At 38.5% G+C, this 24169-nt stretch overlaps 1 protein-coding gene across 1 annotated transcript in view; it reads right to left on the bottom strand.

Moving 5' to 3' along the window:
* Positions 1 to 24169, bottom strand: part of TG (thyroglobulin) — a 154895-nt gene that overhangs the window by 72543 nt on the left and 58183 nt on the right. Inside the window, exons 29-39 of the mRNA XM_072925025.1 lie at positions 24039 to 24119; positions 21779 to 21916; positions 20469 to 20645; positions 19393 to 19504; positions 18815 to 18894; positions 17150 to 17293; positions 14453 to 14518; positions 5386 to 5520; positions 4387 to 4551; positions 3048 to 3270; positions 598 to 691 (exon numbers count right to left, since the gene is read on the bottom strand). Of these exons, the coding sequence (XP_072781126.1) occupies positions 598 to 691; positions 3048 to 3270; positions 4387 to 4551; positions 5386 to 5520; positions 14453 to 14518; positions 17150 to 17293; positions 18815 to 18894; positions 19393 to 19504; positions 20469 to 20645; positions 21779 to 21916; positions 24039 to 24119 (1415 nt within the window). The remainder of the gene's footprint in view (positions 1 to 597; positions 692 to 3047; positions 3271 to 4386; positions 4552 to 5385; positions 5521 to 14452; positions 14519 to 17149; positions 17294 to 18814; positions 18895 to 19392; positions 19505 to 20468; positions 20646 to 21778; positions 21917 to 24038; positions 24120 to 24169) is intronic.

Raw genomic sequence — 24169 nt, 5'->3', positions numbered from 1 at the left:
TTTTATATCTGTTTAGAATGAGAAAAATCAAGAACTTTCAAATGACAATTCCTCATATTGTACCAGCGGCCCAGCCATTTTTGGAAACGTCTATTTTTAAGCTCTGTGAGCTGGCCACAAATCCAACATTGCTTGCCACTCTCATTTCCCAACAGACCTCCTACAGATGTAAACAGGGGAACAGTAAAGAGGAGGGTGAAAAAAACCACCAGCAGCCCCCTGGCTGCTGGTAAATGTTGATGTATTGTATTGCATTACTGTCTCCTGGACAGATGGTCTGCTTGCAGGAACACTGCCATCTCTGTCCTTAATTTCTCCTCCTTTGCTGTCACCTTCTTATGGTGTTTTGTTTCCTTCTCTATCTCTCCCTTATTCCTAGCTTTTCAGTGTGCTGTCCTCCAAGTCACCCAGCACAGCTCACACAAAGCCTGTAGGGAATACTCTTGTACCAGTAAAGACACCAGAGTGCCTAATTTAACTTTGCAGGCTTTGTGAGCAACACAGGCAAAACAGCCATTCATGCCAATTAAAAGCACTTTGAAAAGAGACAATCCTCAGCTACAAAAAAGTTTAATTTTAATTACATCTCTTACTTACAGTGGTGGCAGGGACAAAGATGTGCAGATACAGACAGTCTTCACTGACAGACTGTGATGGGGCCTCTCCATCTCCTGGCTGCCAGCAGGCTGCCCTAGAGACACAGATTGAGAAAGTTACAATAAAAAAGGCTTTTACTCTATTTCTACTGCTGCTACTTCCTTATATTTTAATGTATTAGGTTAATAAAACATTTAAATCTTGATCTCTTTTAAAACTGTGCTGACCCATAAGATAGCAAAAGCTATGTGGGTTTGTATACACATACACATAATGCATTGCATTTGTGTGCCTAGAACCACTCCTCAGAATCCCTGCCTCATTTTAAAAAACTTAAAACTTAAAGATATGCTTTCAAAAAACTCACACTTCACATAAACTACACAAAATTAGCATCAGCTGTAAAGAGAGCAGGGCTGAGGCTCACAGGCACAGTCTCCCCTGCACACCTACAAAATGCTGGTTATTTATTTAAATTTCTAATAATCTGTGGGCTACATACATTTTCATTAATTTCCCAGTGGTCTATAGCCTACATTTCATTGTGTTTAATTTAATTTCTAATGTGGGAAAATTCGGTAACTTCAAAATTTTAATGCATTTTTAAAATCTCTTTGTTCTAAGCATCATAGCATCATTAACAGTGTCAATTAATGTTTAAAGTACCCTTTCAATAAAAATTCAGTAGCCAGTCACATTGAGAAAACTATTTTCTGGCCATCATCTGAATGAGATTCTTCTGCTCAAGCATATCAAACTTGAATCAAGTGGATGATTTTTGCTGTTCAGTGGTAACCTAACTTTGAAGGCTGTTCCTCTATTTCAGTTTTATCCATACTACACAATGATTTATAGAAAAAACTCACAAATATTAATGAAGAAGCTAAAAGAGGCTTCAGAAAATATGGTAATAGCTCAGAGAATTATTTCTAAATTATCATTTTTAATGCCCTTGTAAAATTTTGTCCTAAAGCTGTAAAGAAATTATTGGAAAACTACAAGGAAAAGGACAAAACTTAATAGAATTCTACTTTTTTTCTTCTTTTTTTTCCTTTTTTTTTTTTTTTCTCATAAGGGGGAGATTCCTAGGATGGTGATGTCACTCAACAACTTTCACACTGACACAGTAAAGCACATCATCTCCAAAAAAAAACCTGCTGAAGCCAATTTTGACAGAAAAAATACAATTTCCCAGGTAGGAAACCTGCCAAGACAATAGGTATTACCCTATTAATCATGCAGCTTTCCACAGGGCAGCAGGGATCATCACCTGAGATCACAGCTTCTTTTCTCCAGCTCCCAGGAGAAAGGCTGCCACCTGCTGAAGCAAGTCCACAGCTCTTCCAGGAGCTGGAGACTCCAATAGATGCCAGGTGGCTTTGATTGGGTTGGGTTGGTTTGGGTTGAGTTTTTTAAGTGTTTTATCAAGTCCAAGCTGATAAATAAATATATCTCTTCTGTCAATAATGGCACTGTACTAATGTGAATTTCTCATATATAAATATTCAGCATCAATACAGAATATATATAATCCTAAAAAAACCAACAGTTTCTCTACATAAAGTGAGGTCTCTCCAATTCCCCAAGTGTAAATTCAAATTGTTTTTTTAACCTTAAATGAATAATAAAAGTGAATAGCCAAATTCTTCATTGTAGTGAGCAAGCACTGTGGATTCAAAAGACAGAAACAGATTAACAAAGGTCCCCAATTTTTTTTTTTAAATCTCAGCCAGGCTGCTCATTGTAACTCCAGGTCTTCAAGGGGAGATCACAAAGGTAGGTGAGTCTAACTAGACCCAGACTGTGGCTCAGACACGAAGAGCTGGTGCTGTGTGTCCTAAAATAACACCACTGAACACCTGATGAAACAAAAAGTCACATCCCACCAGATGCCTGCAATGTACTCGAGGCTGTGGCTTCACACCCCCACAGCTCAGCAGCATCCTGAAGGAGGGGACAACCAAAGCCCAAATACACTTTCAACTCCACAGATATTTGCCTTTAAATAGGTTTTGGATAGAAGAGATTGATTTTCTGGGCTCTTCAACCTGATCTCTTGGCCCCTACCAGGCAGAGAATTTCTATATGAGGCCCACAGCTTCTGGTTACATCAGTGTTGAAGTGCCCTCTTGGATTAAATGTGTACAAATGTATGGCTCAGCAGGAGCAAAATTATTTGTATAAATATAATAAATACCTGTACAAATACTATTCAGAATGAAAATGGACTGAGAGCAGACAGTTGGTGGGGAGCTGTGCAGAGATTCGACAGAGTATAGAGGAATTTGCCTTTTCTCTTGAGGTGCTTGCATATAGATAGAGAAATTATTTTCCTTGCTAATCAAAGTATCTGTCTGCACTCTGTAGGCTGCTTTGCAGGAAAGGACATGAATATTGTTGTCATCAGTGCAGCAGCTTTCCCACTCCTGGCGGGAGCAGGGGTTTCTCACCGAGCCGCGGTGGCGTTCCAGGCCTCCAGCCAAGCAAACGGCTCTGGGGGACGGAAGCGCCTCTCGCCGAGCGGAGGGGCAGCGTAGGGGATCCCCAGGAACTGGCTGATGTTCCTCCACCCTGAGCCAACGTGGATCACCTGGGATTTGCCCATCAGATACCCGTGGGACGGGATGTACACTCTCGGGGTTGAATCCGATTCAGAAATGGGCAGGAGTAAATCTATCAGAGGGTAAGCATAGGAAAAATAATTTGTTTTTTCAAGTTAAGACCATTTTGGAAACGAAAACAAGTCCCATTTCCTATAGTTTTAAACTGTTAAGTGTCCCTTCTTTAAATGAAACACAGACAAACTCACTATATACTTTCACTGTTTTCCTATAAAACAGTTCATTAAAACCCAGTGAAGTGACACCTCCTGCTATTTTTCTCCTAAAACAATGTATTTGATAGGCAGGAACAAAATTCAAAGTCATAGGACTAAAACCAAACCTGTAATAAACACACAAGTCTACTTTTGTATCTCAGTTTGTGATTTTGTTTTACTTAGCAATGATAAACTGCTTTTTCTCTCATTGAGTTTCAACCTAGAAGGTTCTCATTGACTTCACAGAATTTCAATGAAAAGGAAAATTTTCTTCCTTTCCCCCTTATTGTCGCCTGGGTTCTAATTACCTTTAATAAATAAAATAACCAGTATTACATAAAAAGAAAGCAGTATCTTTAAAAATCAAGGGGAATAAACCAAATAAAACCTACACTTTAAAATAAGTATGTAACCAACAGAATTTTTACTTATCTATACTGCCTGCACAACTCCTTTTTCTCTCTTAAATATTTTTCACTTATTTAAAATATTATTACATCCTGTTTAAGGAGCAGCAATATCTGTTTGGTTTTATGTTTCCTCTAGAGATTGTCCTTAATACTTTCAATTGGCAGTGACTTTTCAACACTCCTAGTGTTATTCTCCAAGCTTAAAAAGAAGAGCATATCAAAGAATCTTCTGCAGATGAAAAGCTAAGAGCTGGACTTGCATTACTGTTGTTGTTTGGTTTTACTACTCTGCACTTTCAAAACATCCTTCATAAACTAAACTTCCTCTGTTATGCCTGCTTCACCACCAGAGGGTAACACTACGATTTCATGCATTTTTAAAACAGTATTTGGGGACATTTTTCCCATCCTCTTGGCTGTAACTCCTTTGCAACAGCCATGGAGAAGTGTCTAGGAGACATCCAGATTGTTTTATGAGGTGAGGAATACCTCAGTCCTCCATTCACAAGAACTGAGCACCACAGTCGAGGTCCTTCCTCCACAGCTTTGACCTGCTCTTACCTTGTCTCCTGTAGATGTAGGTAGCAGGTTCTTTGAGTAAAATCCAGCAGCTGTGCCCTTGCAGGTCATGTGCACACATTTGTGTATCGGGGTAGAAAATGCACCTTATGGCTGAAGGCTGGATTTCCAATGTAACCACTGCACATGACTGGTTCTTTGAACAAGCTGTGAGGTGAAGCATGAAGAAAAAGAGCAGGTAAAAATGTGTTCTCACATTTTACATGACAGTGTTACACTGTTCTTAAAAGAAAGGTTGTCAACAGGTGAAGCAACAAAGATATGATGTAATTCAGAGCAATGGGACATAAATGTCCTCAAATGCCCAGAACATTCTCCAAAATAGCCAAAGGACAGAAGCTTATATTGGCTTTAAAATGGAATAATCAGCAAAAGAAGTATTATCACAGGTTTTAGAAGGAGAAGTATATGACCTAATAAAATGGTGATAACCTCATCTGAATTCTAACAGTCTCCAGTGAGTAAGTGGGAACTTTCCCCTTATTTCTACCACTCTGTGGCATTGAGGATTTCCCAGTCATGTGAAATTAAAGGACTCTTATGTCTGGTCAGGCTGTAGAATAAAGCAATTCTCTTTGCTGTTACTACAGCTCAATCCCTGCTTCAACCTGCCACAGGTTGATTTAGGTGTTGGCAGGTGGATTTAGCAAATGGCAGTAGTTCTTTAGAAAAACAAGACACCATTGCTTTAATTACTTGCTATAATACTCTTCCAGCTGTACAATGCCTGGAGAAGTAAGAGATCTCCATGCCCAAGAGGTGTCTAAATTACCTCATTACTGTATTATATTAGAGCATTTTATATCTATTGCATCTCCCTCTAAACTGCTTCAGAATCCCTCTCTCAGATCAGGAAACACTGGAATAGTCTTTAAAGACAAGTAAAATCAGTGTATCTATGTCAGAAGTGGGAAAGTTGTTCCTGGTTTTCAGGCTCACAAGTCAGCGTGTTCTGTAAAGCTGTGAATGACCATTTCTTACCAGACAGGCAAAAATCTCTGGCCAAGGAGAAGTCATTAGATATATCTCTGCTAACATGCACAACTTCAAAGTGTGAGATGGATGAATCCATGAGAACAGATGACACATTCAAGGATTGCCATGCATCCATATACTCTGTAAAATGAACCATAAAAAAACAATATGACTAGAAGGGGCAGTAAAAATTTCAGAGGAACTCAATAATTAAGAGTTAAAAGCATTAGGGAGTTCCTCAGTGAACAAATGACATCTTCCTTTGCATCAACTGAGAATAAATTAAATATTCAAAGACCTTTAATTGACTTGAAGGTCCAATCCCATGTTCAGAGGTCAGAGATTAATTCATTTGCAAAGGTGTTTAGTAAAGAAACAGGCAAATCCAGAGCAGCTTTATCCAGGTTTGAAGGTAAATCCAACTGATTTAAAGAAAAGATTTTTGAACAGCCCTAATTACATTAAAGGGCATGGGTTCTAATGCTTGTATACAAGTTCCTGAACAGGAACAGCCACTAACTTCTTGGAAAGTAAATGGAGGTAAATTTAATAATTTTAATTTGATTTGGTGGACAAAATTATACTAAATTCTACGAACAGTTTTAATGTCATGCAACTTCTACATAATTAAGATTAAACTCAATTTCATAGGCATATATACACACAAATATGTGCATATGTGTAAATAGAATCACATGTACTACATATATGTATATTCCCATATACACATTTAACATCCATGCACTTGTGTGAGCATGCATATACACATATGTACTAACTCTGATATTCCTCAAGAATTGTCCTTCTGTCTCAAACTATATTTTTAAAAATACCACAAACATTCTTTTCTCATACACAAACGGATAAAAATATATGAGAACTCTCAATTTTGCACACAGAAGACAAAAAAAAGAAGATTTTGGACAGAATGGGCCTTTAATTACCTTAGTTCCTTTCAGAAGTTAAATATATTTTGAAAGCAAAAGGTCCTGCTGTGGCCACTGAGTCCTAAACAGGAGGCTGGTGTTGCCCTCTCCATGTAATTGTAGGGTGAGGACAGAACAGAGCCAGCTGTTCCTTTGCTATTCCTAGTGAGCAGGTTTTGCCCTTGAGTTCATACACCCACACAGACACAAAAGTCATGACCCGTCATTTCATTAAACATTTATTTTATTCTACTGAGAAGTCAGTGACTAGCAAAGATGGCCAAAGTTTCCTTTCTCCCCCTCTCAGAAAGACAATTGGACCACAGCACTCAACATCAGACCTGAGGCAGAGGTCTGGCACCCACACAATAATCCTCAAAGTCCTGGTGTTGACACACTTGTCCAGTTGATGAAATCCCAAGACCCAAAACACCACAGACAAGGCTGGTTGCATCCTCCTTCAGCAAACAGGCAAGGAATAGCAGAGTCTAAATTCAATTTCATAACTATTGTATAATTGATTACACAGAGTAGCTGCCACAATTCAGGACTCTACAATGATGCAAAAAGTCTTTTTTTTTGCAGGGTAATTCCTTCCGTAGGAAGTGTAAATCTCAAGCATGAGTTAACTCACAAAGGACCAGCTGAAAAAAACTGATGTGCTACCACCTTTACCAAGGATGTTGCATTAGGGTTTGGCTCCTTTGCCATCCCCCTTGCTGAAGAGAACATCTGATGGAGTGATGAACTGACTTTCTGTATTCCATGGAACTTCACAGAGTTCAGGTTTTGAACTAGAGGCAAGAAAGCAGGACTGGGCTCTGTGGGTCCTTTACAACAAAAATTATTCCATTCCTCTTATATTTGTGAGCAACTTTTCTAAGAGAAAGAAGCTGAAGGTTTGCAGCTAAGTAGAAATGAAGGTTAATGTGGTGTTGCACTGTTATGTTAACACCACAAGCTTCCTTGAGTCACAAAGTCATCACCAGTGCTACATCAGAGGGGATCTGGATTAGTCAGGAGCAGTAACTCTGCAGTTACAGTTTGACTTGTGTGACAGACTCACTGCACTGGATTTTTTCTTCCCTTTAAGGACTGACTAGTCAATTATTTTAGAGGAACAGAGTGATTTTAGTACTGTAGAAATTACTATTTTTCATATTGTCAGTGGTTTCTTTTTGAAAAATATCCACCATGAGCTGTTGCGCAACCTATGTTAGAAAACTTTAGCCTCTACATCTAGGGTGGCACGTACTTAGAAAGATAAAATTTAAAAATTTTATTTTTAAACTAAGTATAATTCTCCATCAATTTTAAGTGATGGAGACTTAACCATTACATCCTCTCCAGAGATTTTCTGCCTGCATTACTAGATCCCCCAGGACTTTGTTTTCCAGACTGAATCTTAGCAATTTATGTTTTCAGTTTGTGGGTTTTTGTGGGTTTGTTTTTTTTTTTTTCTTTTCTGAAGAACAAGAAAATATTACTTTTATCAATATGACTCAAAGTTTTTTTTTTACCTAAGAGCAATGTTGCCATTCTGTGCTGTCTACAGTACCAGCAGCTGAGGTTCTGCTAATGGAACAAGCAAAATCTCCTGAGGTTCAAACACAAAGCTTCAAATTGCCAGCTGTGGTCCTCCCAAAAAGAGAGCTTTGTCTGGATTCCACTGTAACACAAAAAGTCTGGGTGCACCAGTGGTTTTGGAAGACATTTCCCTAGACTCTCTTTCCATAGCTTCCCTGACTCACCAAGTGACCTCAGACAAGTCTCACCATTCTCATTTGCCTCCATTTCCCACTGGCCAAACATTCAGAGGGGTTCTTACCCTCTCTGGAGGGAAATTTGAAATGAATCCACAAAAACAAAATCAACTTTTTGGATTTACAGCTCTGACACTTGAATTTTGCTTCCTATACTTAATTTCACAAGATACGCTTTCTACTTCTACATTAGAAATTTATTTTATCCCTTTATGCAGGACAGAGTTAAGTCAGGAGCACACCTTTCATATACATATGAGGCACACTGGGCACTTTGCAGCCCGTGCTATATATGGAAGAGGGACCACTCATGATGCAAACATTCACAGCTCCTACATTCCTATCTAAACTGATTATTCATTGTTCCAAATATCACAGAAGTGACCCTTGCCACCACCCACATGGGAGGTTTTTTGGATTGGGTTGGGGTTTAGATTGTTTTGGGATTTTTTTCATCCTCCATCCCAGACACAGCATTCATGATCTCAGGTCAGATTTAAATGCTGAGATGCTCAGTTTTTTTGCTTTTCACTTTTTCTGCCCAGCTGACCCCAGATGCAGAGAGACACACAAACATTAATGCTTATTTTAACAACAGAGCAAACCTCTTTAACCCAGAGCTGTGCATGGCACACACAGTGGACATTGACAGCCAGCAGCGAGCTGCTAAAGATATTGGTTCTTCCTACTCCTGAAAGCAGATCCAGCAACAGCCATGCACACCCACTTCATTCTGTGAGCAAAACACAACTTTCCATGCCTGATCTAAGCTTGCCTCATGTGGAAACTGCTCTCACAAGGCAGCTGCAGACTGGCCCTGTGCTCCTGGCAGTGCACAGTGCACCTGATGGGCTGGAAGAATTTCTGATTTATATATAGGTTAAGAGCTGACCTGCCAACCCACATTTTGGCAAAGGCTTTCATTGGATAATTACAGCCCTCTGAATCCAGCCATCCCTCTAACTCTCATTTCAAAATTATAGATGTTCCATATAGAGAGCCCCTCTCTTCCAGATGTTCTTGTTTAGGTAGGCAAAGTTTAAGACTTGATTTGCAAAAAGACTCACGCAGGCTTCCACTGCAGACACAAGATCACAAGACTGGAAAAGATTTTCTGGCAAAGAGATAATGAAACCCTTGCCATAAAGTCAACAAAAGTTTCATCACTGACTTCAGTGGAAGAAAAGAGGCATCAATTACGAGTTTGCTGCAAAATTTAACACTTGATCTAAGGAAACAGAGATATGGAAATGCATTAAAATAACATGTTAAATTTAAAAGAAAACTTGTGAAGTTGAGGAGGTCAATATAAGGTTAAGAAGGTACATAAATCAGACCTCTGGGTTCAGTATACCTGATTTATGTATGAAAGACAAATTCTGATCTTAATTCTGAAATTTGTGAGCCATGTTTAATACCCCTGACTCAAACCCAAAACATGCTTACAGACTGAACTCAGTGCTTTACATTCCTAGTTTTCATAGATTTTTTTCAACATACTGCCTAACCTGTCTGTATACCAACAATCTTCAAAGCCAGCAAATCATCAACTCAGAGTGGACCTGCAGAAAATATACTCTTCCTAAAATATAACTGCTTCTTGTTTTTGTTGATCCACTGAGATTTGTATAATTCAAAATGAATTATTTTCTTTAAACTTCTGCATAATAACTGCAATGACACCTCAGACAAGTCTCAAAAATAACAACTGTGTATTTATGGCCTTTAGCAGGGAGCAATCTTGCTATATTCCTCTTAAATGCAAGCTTTCTGTCTCCTTTAGGGTTGCCAATTATAGCAAATGATATAGTAAGGGGATATTAAAAATGTACTAGGTATTTTTCCAGGTTTAAAATAAGCTGTTTTCAAAAGGCTAAAATCCTCATATTTACAAACAATAAAAATCAAACTTAAGACCAAAGATAGAATAATTCCATGTCAGAGATCAAATTTGCTGTGTGGGAGCACGGTAAATCAGTTCCCAAAAATGGATAAAATAAGGCTGTCTTTGTTTCACACTATATGTCTCTGACAAATACTCACCATTGTGGGAAAGCGGGAAGATAAATTATACTATTAATCACCAAAGTCAGCTACATCAGCACTTGTACTGCCATCAGCATCTCTCTTGAGAATGGAAATACCCCATGTGCAGACATAGCCCGATGGGAAATTTATTCCCATGTTGGAATATCCTGTAGCCACTGCTCTGCTCAGTCCTGCCTCAAGGGAATGACTATAAATCACCAGGGGATCATAGGAGGCAGGAACAGAAAGGGGCTAAGATCATTACATCCACATGCCTGGGTGGTTTCTCAATTAATTACTTGATTTGCATGGAGTGGGAACAGAGCCCACATGATCTGTATGTAACCCACAGGGCCATGCAGGAGCCACCCTGTAAGGGCCACTGCCTCCTAACAGCTGCCAAATCTAAGACAGATAGACATGCTCTAGTTAGAACTGAAGAAAAAAATATTAATTGAAGTTTAGACATTTACTGTATACAATTAATAAATCTCATAACAAAGTCAAAAGTCATCAGGCTTGTTCCTCCCACATACACAGGAGTATTTTCAGGCTCTCCAGTCTGCTCTAAGCACAAGTATTCCTTCTATAAATTCAGGTAATATGTCTCATAGGTTGTTTTGCTTCTTTCAGACTAAGTTGCAAACACATAAAAATTTCCAAAACTCAAACCCTTGTGCATAAACTGTTTGAATAACAGCATTGCATATTTGGAAAATAACAATACAAAATTATATAATTAAAAAACCCATTTTCTTATCTCCCCTAACTTACAGCTGCCTGCAGGAAGTTCCATCTCATACCTAATTATGAGACCTGGCTGTTTTCTCTTTATAAGACAGTCCACCATGTTCACACAACTGGGCCGAGTTGCCTAAATACCAGCCTAAGTAAACCAAGACTGCAGGATGACATATGAGCATTTTCAGCATGGGTAGTCTTAAAATAACATCTGTCCTCCCATTGTTAAAGGTCACAGATTGTGCCTGAAACCCTCCACAGATGGTTCCATGCTCAGTGTCATCACAGCACATGAACTTCTACAGGGGAAAAAATGTTCCAAACGTAACAAGTCGGACTTTCCCAGTCAGTTCAGGCTATCAATTTTTCAAGCACCACTTCTGAGATCACAGAAACTATGAGGAAATCACAACAGAGCAGCAGGAGCCCGCTCTGCTCCATGCAATAGATGTGCAGAAGTAAATGAAAGTGTTCATTTAGTTAAAGATGAACACCATGCATTCAGTTACACACATGAGAGCTTGGAGATGAGATGACTTAGAGACTTTAGCTTTGTAGCAGAAAGGCTTTTCCAAGCAGGCAAAATGTGCTGAGGCAACAACAACCCAGTGAGAATTCAGATGAAAGACATTGTGCAGTTCACCTCCCTCCTGCCAGAGAGTAGTGGGCACTACAGAGCACTAATCCCTCTTTTTCACGGGCTCATGGGGTACCTAGTAAGTGTTAGAAACACACAGCAGTGTTGTTTGTAGGGGCAATAATTTGTGGAAAGCCCATTGGAGCCTCGGGCTTTTGAGAGAAATCACAGGGCTGCAATGAACTGCTGGATGAACATGCTGGTACAAGACAAAGAACAGGAAGAACCCTGACCCTCTTCTTTTGCTGGGTCCCTCCCAGGACTGACCTTACGTAGGGAAGGGTCTTTTCTTGCATCTCCCTAGCGGCTGCAGGCTGCTCTAGGACAAGACATGAAAAGAAGTTGCTCCTGAAAATTATTTTTTTCATTGCAGATTCAGAGGTCTAGACATTTTATGGTGATTACTGCTGAGGAACTCCTTCAACAGGACAGACCAGGCAACAGAAGGAAAATAAATATCTCTCCCATCACCTTCAAAGGTATTTGAGAGTGGCTTCAGAATGACATTAACCAGCTCCCTCTGCATTCCTGGATTTGTATGTCCAGCTTGGTCCCTGACCTAATCCTCCTCTAAAGCTAAAACTTCCTTGCTGCAGTCTTCCCCCTGCTCTGAATACCCTGAAGGCAGGACTTGCCAGGAAAGACTGAGGTGAAGAAGGCACCTTGTCCTTTTCCATCTCCTTTGTCATCAGGTCTTCTGCCCCATTCAGCATCTCCGCCCGTATATCTCCGTGTACTTGTGAAAATCTGTTGAGACCTTTCTGTAGTTTTATGGTCCTACAAAGCCTTTGAGAAGAACAATGAGCAAAACAGGCAAAGCATCTACTTCCCACCAGGCTGAAAATAAGTCTGCTCATCTGGGTTTCTTCACAACACATTGGGGCTGCAGACACCACAGATTTTGAATAGAGCAGCATCCTGACTGCAAATGGGAGGAAGCAAGTGCTGGGCAGTCTGTCCTGAGCACTGCAAACTGGCTGACTTGGAAATGAGGCAGTCAGTGCATTAAGATTTGATGAAATGTAAGCCTTAATAGAGCTCCAGTTAACTCAGACTCTAGACTGGACATAACGTTAACTTCGCAATTTTGCAGAGCCTTCTGGCAAAGTATGCAAATTTAATTATTTTTCTGATCTTTCAATGGAAAAATATTGTAATTTTTATATGTATAGATACGCTTACATTCACACACACACGTATCTACTCATGGCAGTGCCCTTTAATCAGTGATATTTTCTCACATTCACCATCTAGCTACCACAGAGCAGCCGCAGTAATTTTTTATCCCCATGTACAAGCCTTACCACAATGTATAAAATTCAGTAAACGCTAGCTTTTGTGTGATGCCCAGCTCTAAAACAATTAGTCTTCTATAGTACATATTAATGTAACATACAATCATAAAGTGTTTGCAAAAAATGTTTTTGAAAATTTTCTAAAACCTCTGACAATACGGCCCAGATAACAATCTGACCTAAATAAGTAGTCTGGTACTTTTACTATCAAAATGAGGCAGAACATAGGGACAGATGGTGTCCAGTTACATTTTGAATGTGTTGTTGCTTCAGTGGTGTCAGAGCCCCAAAGTGTCCGCGAAACCGGTGCTAATTTAAATTCCATTCCATTCGATAAGCCTTGCTGTGCTCTGTAATTAAGTGACTTCTCCTAACCCCTATCAGTCCCCAGGACAACCACTCTAGCCCAGAATTCTGCATCCTTGTGGAAAGCTCTGCTGGCTTGGGTTGCTTAACCAGATCTCTGCAAACCAGTGATAACCTGAGTTGCTCTGAATTTGGAAAGATGACCTGGAAATGGATGTGATAGGTCAGGGTTGTTACAAAAGCACCTTACTTGCTGGTGCTGCTGTTCTTGGCAGCCTTAGAGTCAAGAGCAAACAGCAGAAAGACCTAATTTCCTGATTTTTTTAAGTGCTGCTTAGGGCACTGTTTTCCTAGATTTAAGCAACAATAAAAACATAAATGGAAAATGACAAAATTACTACCAAGCTTCACTCTGGGAGGAAGAAAGCTTCAGTGAAGTTGCTTTCCACATCCCATGGGAAAAACAGTTTGCAAAGGAGTTGAATTGCCCAACCTACACGCCAGGCCTACCCCATCACCTCCTCAAGTGTTTTACACAAAAATTATTTCTGCTTACCTACAAAGATAGGAGTTCTCCTTCTATTGCATTAAAATCATCATTTAAAAAGCATAAATACTAAAAAACAGACCAAACTTGATCATGACTCGTGGTTACTGAGTATTGAAAATTCTTTGCAAATATCAAGTCTCCTGCATGCTCAGCTGCATATAGTTTAAAGAAAGATTCAATCAGATGAAGTATTTGTTCAGATCAAACAGAAAATCGAAGGCAGAGATGGAAGTGACTTCTCATTTCAGTATAAGTGGAGGGTTAAATTGAGTTTTCTAATAAGCAGTCCACTCCTTTCCTTTCTGTTACACCCAGAATTTTGCAGCTATGCAGTGTATTTCTGGAAAGGACAATTCAGGGAAGCCTGTAGCTGCTGACTATTGCATATATTTTTAGGGGTCAGAAGACACAAAGCCCTGAAAAAGAGCAGTTAAGTTTCATTTACTAAGAAGACCCACCCACTTTTAAAATAATACATGTGAGTACCATAAGATTCATTGTATCTGGAAAGTGATGTGACATCCACAATCATAAATAAATTTTTTCATCAGTCCTGCCAAATATTTTGTCTCATGTGGCAGTGAGTGCGAGAAATTAAGTCAGTATTGGGGATATGACAGTTCTTTCTTTTAAATGATACACAATCAATGAAAATTAGTAAACACCTAAATGAGTGACCTCATGGGGAACACTTTCATTATAGTGTGATCTTCCAGCAATATGAACAAAATAGTGGATGGGGGGATTTTTACTGCTTTTTTTTTTGGTCGGGGAGGGTTGCGGGAGATGTTTGGTTTTGGTTTTGTTCAATTCATAAATACACTTACCACTTTCTGGCCTGAAAGGTACATTAACAGGTGGACACAGGTTGGGAATGGTGTTCTTCAAGTCAGCTGAAAGCAGAAAAACAACAACACAATTGAGAACAATAACACTTCAAGGTTTAAAATGCAATTGATACTCAAGGTTTCCAGCATTACTTCTCGGACCTGAATGTTGCATCTTCTGCCCACACACACCAAGAGTAAGGATGCAATGCTGCTTTGCTAGCTAATCCTTTTGAGCTTGTACATGAAACCAGACTTCCCTAAATTTTTGTACTTATAAACATTTCTACAAAAGCTTTTTGAGATGCAGTTATGAATAACTCATTTCAGTATTTCTGTAGATTTTTCTATGCCCCTTGAAACATGAGATTCTCTCTGCTTCCAGCAAACTGGAATTTCTCAGAAATATGAATTAGAAACAAGGCAGTTTCCAGCACAACACTTCCCAAATTGAAGTTCAAATAAAAATTCATCATACACCAAACTTTATATTCGTTTCCATACAAAAAACTTCTAATTTGCTAATACTTCCCATAAATATTTTGTAATCACAAATAATAAAATTGACATTTTCCCTGTGCATTTATATTTTGTATAACACTTTGGCCAGTCAAACCAGTAATAAATTCTCCACTAAGACATAATAAATTACCATCCCTACAGAATATGAAGACCAGTCAGATTTTCTGTTAACTCCTTCCAGCATGTATTTCCCATGCATGTAACCGATAGATGTTTCTAAAAACTCAGAGGTTTTCCCATTCACAGAAATGAAGGATTGGGCCTATCCAAAAGTCTTTGAAATTCTACACTATTTTCTGTTTTGACTGAGCTACAGCTGTTACTATACAAAATGAAATAGCTCATGAGCAGAGCTGTGCAGCAGACAGATCACACATCAGCTCAGCCTGTTACGAAACACGGAGACAGAAGTATCTTCCCCAAACCAAACTGTGCAATACAGCCACAGACACTGTATCATCCTAATATCCCACTGCCTACAGTAAATCACTCCTTCAGATTTTACTCATTTTCCTTTTTTGTCTCAGAACCCTTTTCTTCCTTTTCCTGGTTCTCAGACCTTCAACTCACCAGCAGAACCGATACAAATTTTTGTCTGTAAATATCCCCATTTGCATAAACATCTGTGCCCTGCTGTGTGTTATGGTGGAAACACATCTGTAGCTCTCTCAATGCATAAGGAAATGTCACTGAATCTAACACTCCCTACTTTGCATACACCTGGGCTCCTCTTCATCATCCCTCTGCCTGGCACGTGAGAAACAGCCTATATTTTTTTGTTTGTTTGTTCTTTGCCAACAAGGGGAAAACAATTCCAAGAAATGGAAGTGTATCTAAACCTCTGCTGTCCCCTCTTTGCTCCACCTTTCTTTTCTTCACTCTTACCCATGTCTGTATCTCAACTCCCCCTGCCATCAGGATGCTTCCATTGCTTTATCAGGTTGTTGTTCCCTTCCTCTCAGTGCCAGATCCTCTGCCCACCCCCTCCCAGCTTCCAAAATGTTTCCATGATGTCTCTACCCTTAAACAAGGGCTGCCCCACAAGAGGACATGGATGGTCCTGTGGGCATAAGGGACAGTGCAAGACTTGAAAAGCCCAACACTGAGTTCACGTATCAGACACATAGAGCATGAATAAAGGTTTTATTTATCAACACTGTAAAATACAATGTATTGCTGCAATATCTGATCCATCTCTACACACTTTTAACTGGATTATCTTTCTATCACATTTTCTGGACAATATATATCCATGCTTTGTGCCCCCCTCTAGGTTATCAGCCCATCTCTACTCTGCAAGAACTAGAGGTATAATCCAGTATAAAAGCAGAAAAAAAATATTCCTTATTAAAAACTTTTCCTTGATTCTGTCAACATCACCTCACCTTCCCCCATGGGGGCTTTCTTCTCAGGAGTTGTGTCTGTGTGACCAAGAAACAGGCTGTCCTCCCATAAAGGGAGACAAACTCAGGCAGGCAATTGTTTTCCTTATTCTTTCAGTCATGTGAAATCAGAGCTTAACAAAGTAGAACTACACCTGCCCAAATGGAGTGTGAAAAATTGGAAACCCATTTAAAGTTTTCAACAAAGCAATGAAGCTTTTGTTTCTCCACAGAAAATAAAATCCATCTTGACTAGGAGTGGTTTTGATTCCTCCCAAAAAAACAATGAAACATCTCATAGCTGCTCTTCCATTTAAATACCTGAAGGCTTCTTGCTACTTCAAAAATAAAGGTCTACTTTAGAATTTGGTCTTGGTCCTTTCTTTACCAAAACAAGCAGAAGTGAATTTTAAATTCTGTAGCAAACCCAAACCTTTTAAGGTTATGCATCCACATGGATGGTAAAACCATAAGCCCAGGAGTGAGAAGCAAAGAATGATTTCCTGATCAGGAATACTCAGTGAGGCAAAATATATTTGAATTCTCACATTGGCCACAAGTTTCTGATGAAATTAAATTATACATATTTGAGGTATTGCCATTCTTTTTCTATTAAAATGGATATTAAATTGCACCTTCCTCTCCTTTGCACATACTTGTTTGCCTTGTCTACTTGTGGTCCTTGCAAACGGGTCCTACAGCTGGAGGCTGGAACTTTTACACACTGAAGCTAAATTATAAACTTCAATGTGCAGAACCCCATTAGAAAAGTCATGTGTCCTGCATCACTTACCAGGCTTTTGATACCAGCCAAATGGATGTATTTTGACTTCAGCACCTGGTGAACTGCAATCTGAAATGTGCCAAGAACTTCTTGTTTCCTCGACACAGGTCTGGATTCCAAGGCTGTTCAGAGTCACGCACACGATCTTTCCACCTGCCAAGGAGGCACATGGCTTTAGAAATAAGGAGGAAAATTTTCCTTTTCTAGATAGTGTTGTGAGGAAAAAGAATACAGCATGGTTCCACTGAGTGTTAAGTGAAATTCATCTGACTTGGAAATCAAAGAAAGGAAATACCTGAAACGAGCCAAGTAATTGAAACAATGCTGAAAAATCCCATTGCATTCATTATAAGGGAAAGTGGCTATCAGCATAAAAATCCATTATAATCCAAATCACAGAGAATTTCGCTGAGCAAAGGTCACAAATCTTTGAGCAAGGAGCCCTTTTATGTTAATGCAATTAAAAATCTGCATGCATGTTGAAACACGTCCCCTACTTACATAAAGATAAAAATTCTTTCAAAGCTCTAGTGTAAATAATTTTGTTCCTGAAAAATATGGAGGGTTTGAAACACAGTTTCATTGAAGATTTTAGCTCATGTTAAAATTACTACTAGTTCCCTTGACTATATGAGTGCCAAGACTGGATGTCTAAAATGTCATAGATATTAAATATTAATAGATAAACTAAAAACGGATCCACTTTGCATGTTGGGATCCTTAAATTTTTTATTTATTTTAGAAGTATTTAAAGAAACTCAAAACCATATTCAGTTAAGACTTCAAATTTCATATGATCATAAGGAGGCATGAAAACTATCAACTATTTTTTTATTTGCATATGAATTCTTATCTAAAATACACTAGATTAATTTTCTAAGCCACTCACTTTTTGACCAAGTGAAAATTTTGTCTGCTCAACAAATAAAAATAAATAAATATATGTATTTCTGGAGAGTTTCAGATTCCAAAATGCATCATAGAAACAGCACATTTAGTGACCTGAGGGAGAGTTAGCACATGACTCCACCAAAAACAAAGTTACACATTTCAGTGGCCTAAATCTGAATTTGTAATAATATATTAAAATCTATTTCATTGATTTTGAGCTGGGTACTATCCAATTTCAAACACCAACTGAAGACTTTCTTCCTCAAGCAAAGGACTAAAATTTGGGAGCAGAAAAGGTCAGGCAACCAAGTAAGCAAAAAGGCTAAACTGTCCCAGAATATCCACTGACATTATGTGCTTGCATGCACCTAATTCCAGCAATATTTGGATTTCAGAGTTCTTTAGGCTTTAAAAAATGAAACAACATAGAAGGAGAAAAAGTCTGTAATAGCAATCAAACACTTTTGAAGAGAGGTTGATGAATGAGAAAAAACTGGAGTTTTATCAGTTTGAATTTTATGGAATTGCAGTCGGTTAAGGAATAATTCTCATGAAATTTTCTTAATAATTTCTGAAATGTAGAATGTATAATTCCTAGAAATGGTTATGGTTACCCAAAAAGGTGCTGAAGAGAGGTGCATGAGATCTGAAAGGGTTTTTAAAGTGCGTTTCAGAGCAAAAGAAGCATAAAATTTGGATAATGAAGAAATATAACTGAAATTATTTGAATTATGAAGAAAAATAACTGAAGTTATTTTAGAAACAAAACCAGGGGGGAAATACCTGACAGCTGGGAGTCATTAAAAAAGCCAAATCCTGTGCAACAGGGGTCAGCATCACACCAACGCTCACACTCAAAAAACCTAGGAAAGGAAAAACATTATCCATGGCATCATTGGACAGTGAGAACCTGTAGAGATGCCCTTCACAATAAGGCTGAAGCACCAGTATACACACACACATCCATACATTTTCCATATGTAGATGAAATTATGCTTGATTAGTATACACCTACCAGACTATATCTATTAATTTAGATGATCACTTTGATGTCTGTCCTAAAAATATCAGTCTAAATTGATGTGGTGCACCATTGATAAGAGATTTAACAGGCCAACTAGTAATTAGCAGCATTATAAGTAGCAATTTTCATGTCTATAATTAATAATTATATAGATTATTATTTATAACTCAATTATAAATCTCCTTTAAACCATATGTTATCTTTTCTTCATTAAATACTCTCAAACAATGCAATTCTTGGACCAATGCATCTGATTTCCTGTATCTGCATAACAGAGCCTTGGAATTCCAGACATGAGTAAAATTTCAAGGAAAACAAAGGAAAATTCATGTCATACCCATCTGAAACAGCTTTTCTGCTCATGTCCGTTTTATTCCTCACTGAGATTTCTGTTACTTTCTGGAATGGTACACGTGTGTAGAAGCTCTTCACAGAACTTTTAAGAGTGACTGGAAGGAAAAACATAACAAAATTGGAAAACTCAGTTTAACTTTGTTATATAAAAATACTGGCCAAATAATCAAATGGCAGGGGTCCAGTCTGCACTTTTATGCTGACTCTGGTTGATTAAAAGATAGTTTTATGTTATCACAGCAACATCTTGATTGTTAAGCCTGAAGATGAATAAAAATTCACCAAGTGAAGGCTCGGAAAGCTTCACAAATTACACCACCAAGGAAAGACTTCCAGGCAGGCCTTTTGCTTCTGAGACCTATATTGATGCTACTTTTTCCACAAGGTCTTGAACTGGGATACAGCTCCAGATTGGAAGACTCCAGTGTGCTCATGCATTATTCAGCCCATGCTGCCCTTTGGGCTCCCCAAAATGACATGATTGAATAGCCCAGTTCAGTGGACCTTTACATTTGTCACAGCAAAATTACATGTTCCTGTACAGAGAAAACAGGCTTGTTTGTTCAGTTTCCTTACATGTGCCCTATGAGAAAAACACTGAACTTCCCAAATATTCACAGATCAAAGATTAAAATTCACATCTATAGCTCTGCATTTGCTAAAAAAAATAATTCTAAAAAAATTTAACTCAGCGCTTTCAATTTTTGCATTATTTAGCTACCATAGAAATTTTAATGGTAGATTGTGACATTCCAGTGATATTCCTATTTCATCCATATTATAAAAAGGGCTAAAAACTAATATATACATTTAAGATCCACTTGGCCTCTCTGATTTGGGAATGGCTGAGGTGGACAGAGTGAAGTTCATGGTTAATATCTTTCCATTCTGAACTGAAAATGAAAAACCATATCTCAAACAGCATGACCTTCCCTTGCACCATCACATCCCAAACTCATTCATACATGCAAACTTTTTATCTCAGGACCAAGAGCCAAAACATTGGCTTGCATTCCTGGGGTTAGAGCAGACATTATACATGCAAATACCAAAACTTGCCTATTTTATGGTACAGTGTTTGTGGCTGCCAGGGTAGCACAGTTGCACAGTTTCCTGGTATTTGACTGATGTTGCTGTCACAAATCTGTGCCTCTGGATAGAGGGTACACACAAAGTATTTGTCTGTGGCACTTTGCAGATCTGCCATTCGACAGAACTCTTCCTCTTGGGCACAGCCTAGGAAGCAAAGTCATGAACTGTTACATACACGAGGGTTCCTTTCCCTCTCTGCTCCCCTTCATGTTTTCAGAGCAAAGCTATCCATCAGCAAACAACTAAAAGTGAGGATTTCAATATTATCCTACTAATCTGCAAACCAACTAATTTAATTAATTAAAAGTGCAAAAGAAAGAGGGACACGTTCTGTCCCCAGGGGCACTGAAGAGCAGGTTTACCTGGAGAGTACAGTAAAGGAGTTACAGCACAGCTACCTAGGAAGATCAATTCCCCAGCTGTGACAAGCATTACTCCAGTGTTTTGGTCTCTCTTTAATATTTTAATTCATAAAGATCTCTTTCTTTTTTAGTAAATCTGACAAACAAATTGTATAATCATAAGAGAACTTTGCATCAGTCATGATCTCTAACAAATAAAAAGGACAATGTTATCTACAATGTCTTAATAAGTTTTTACAAAAAATATTTCTGAAGCATTCAAACATCACACAAAATTAAACACAACTTTCCTAGAATCAACTGTTCAAGACATTTGCTCATAGTAATTTGTGCTGAAGTTTGTCCCAGGGTAAGAGCACATATTCAGAAAAGAACCAAAGATGTCAAACCCATTTCTTAATTACCAATCAATGGCTACCGTAAACATATGTGTCAATGCTTAATTTTAAACAGGAATAGCTCTACTGACCTCTCACAGTGATCTTTGTGCACTGTTTAGTACTCTCAGTTCTGAGTTCCTGGTAGAGCAAGAAACTCTTCTCCATTTACTGCACTAAAATGTAATTGATCATTTGTAATTGACCGCCCCAATTATCTACATTTTACCTTCTTTTACCACTATGCCACCTCTCTATTTGGAGTGGTACACTTCAAGAACAGCAGGACATTGCCCAGGCTGTACCTGTGACTCTTCTTGCTCATGACAGGGGCACTCTGATGGTGAATTATGAGCACCCCCTTCTGCCATGGCAGGCAAAGACTGTAAGGAATAAACAGGTGGTCCCATTGGCAATTTCCATGAAAATTTTAGGAAAAAAAAGTCTAAAGTTTCTATTCATCATTACTATAACACCTGTTAAAAGTTTTTAGTTAGTTATTATCCCCTACAGAGCAACAGTCTCCATGATGCCTTACGTGTGAGACACCAAAGCAGAGCTTCCTCATCTGAGTACTTCTGCCTGAAGACCCAATACTGCTGGTAAGGGAGAGAATAGTTCTGGTCACTTTGTATCTGGCTGTTATCCATTAGGTAGAAAAGATCCTTTGTGGAATCTGAGATACAAACAAACAAAGAATCCCACAAAAAATTAACTATGATCTGGAATGAATTAAATTTATTTATGTATAAAATTCTGCCTTTCTCAGTAAAACAGCTGCAATAATTTTGTAGGGCTAGAATACACCAAATCCTGCTTTTAATAACAGAATTGTCCACCCACAGTGTCTCTCCTGTAGGCAGTGCCTCTTCACTGAGCTGCACAAAATAGTACTGCCAGACTATTTCCAACACCCAAAACTTCGATGAAAATTATTGCTCCTAGAAATTAGAGGGTTTTCTCTACTCTGTCATGCAACAAAATGTTCTAACAGTGAAATATAAGGATTCAGAGGATGTAAGTATTAGGCTTTAAAGGACATTTGTAATTCCTTAATTGATGTAGTTTTGTTAATTCAAAACAGAAGTTTCTGTATATTCCCTTGAGAAGCTTTTACACCTCTCAGTCTTAAAAGTTTTCTTGACAAGCTTAATACCTATTTCAGTCATTTAAGCTCATTTCTCTGAATTTATGCTCCCACAGACCACATTAAATAACTCATTTCTGTCACCTGCCTGTGAACTTTAGACATGCATGCAATGATTTATATCCCCTGAGCTCCCTCTGAAACAATCAATCACAGCTATTTTCTTGTTTCCAAATTCATCCCCTTAAATAAGGGTCCAGTATTAAAAGAAATGGACACTCTTCACTGATCTCGTACAAATTTCTTCATAAACACTTTCTTTTGTATCAAATGTCATCAGCAAGTCTCATCCCCAGCTCCAAGATTGTGAGACATTGTATTACTTAATCTCACATGCAGTGAAATAATCACAGCATAATGAAATCAAGAAGTAAAGACATGCTGATGATTCTGTTAAGTGCTGAAGCACCTACTGGCATGCTGAAAATGCACTGTAGCTTTGAATTTTCTATCAGAAACTAGATATGTTACCCTGTTTTACAAAGGATTATCAAGTGATAATAGGTCTGTAAACATTTTCCCAGATGTATTCATGACTTCCTAAAAAAGGTAACCTATAATTCCTGTTACCTCTCAAGTTATAACTTTAACCTTCAGTTTCCCTTAAACAGCTGGTGTCAAGACTAAGATTTAGGGATGGAGGTAAAAACTGCATTCCTTGCATAACTGCAGGTTTTAGTGATATCATCAGCCCCAGCAAGGTAAATGAAGAACCCTGAGGGCTGCACTCATGCCTTGGCAGGTAAATGCAAGATACTTTCAACCACCATAGTAAGTGCATTATTTTTCTCTCTCTTTTTAAGTCTAGACTTTAAAACACCTCTAACTGTATAGGAGCTCTGCTAGGTAAATGGGCATTTTTAGTTTTTTAATTAGTTTAGTTTGCTTTCTTTTCAAATACCATATGCAATTCACTTCCTTTTCATGATTTTGGACTTATTAAATCTTGTGCTCAGACATCCATCAAGACCCCCCAGCAAAGATTCTCATTCATTAAAGGTGCTCTCAGCAAACTCCACTGCTCACTTTCTCTTAGCATTATGGTGCTGAAGGCCCAAATGAACTCCAGTAACCTCCTACAAATTATTTTTACCTGTACATGACTTCATATAACAAAGAGCAAACCCTGGAATAACAAAGGAGCCAAGAGAAGTTCACAGGTCCCTCACTGTGCTCATGCATGGAGGAAACACTCGTGGTTGCAGTTCATCCTGGGTTTCTCTACGGGCTGTATTTACATCATACTGTCAGTAGCAATAAAGATGCCCAGGTACCCAGGCCAAGGATTTTATTTCTGGGTTTATGCAAATTTTTTTTTTCTCAGTTAAATATTTCCTGTACCTCTTCTGCCTTTACTGTGCCCTCTGTGACTCTTTCAGTAAGTCTGAAAGAACAGGTCTCGCATTGAACATTTTTACACTTTAATTTCCAGCCTGTCCTGGCAAGGTAAGAATCATAAAGCCAGGCTTACATGTTGAACATCTTTCTCAAAACCTGTATCAGACATCCTGCTTCAGGGCAATCCTCTGGACTTTACAATGCTTATACCATAATGAACATATATATAGCAATATATGATATTTTCTGGTTAAATTCTGTACCCCCTCCCTGCTCTCTTCTATTGCCTGTTCTATCTGCTTTGCTCTAATACCTGATAACACCAGATCATCCTTTGTCTTCAAAGCAGCAGCCTCACACGAAGATGTTTTCATTCGGGTGACCATATCAGAGTCTGGAATGAAACAGGAATCAAAGAGCAGAGTAATTCCCTTTATCTTCCTT

Source organism: Taeniopygia guttata, chromosome 2 (assembly GCF_048771995.1).
Source record: "Taeniopygia guttata chromosome 2, bTaeGut7.mat, whole genome shotgun sequence".
NCBI lineage: Eukaryota > Metazoa > Chordata > Aves > Passeriformes > Estrildidae > Taeniopygia > Taeniopygia guttata.
The sequence above is the reverse complement of the archived record's forward strand: the minus strand, read 5'-3'. Positions and strand labels throughout refer to the sequence as shown.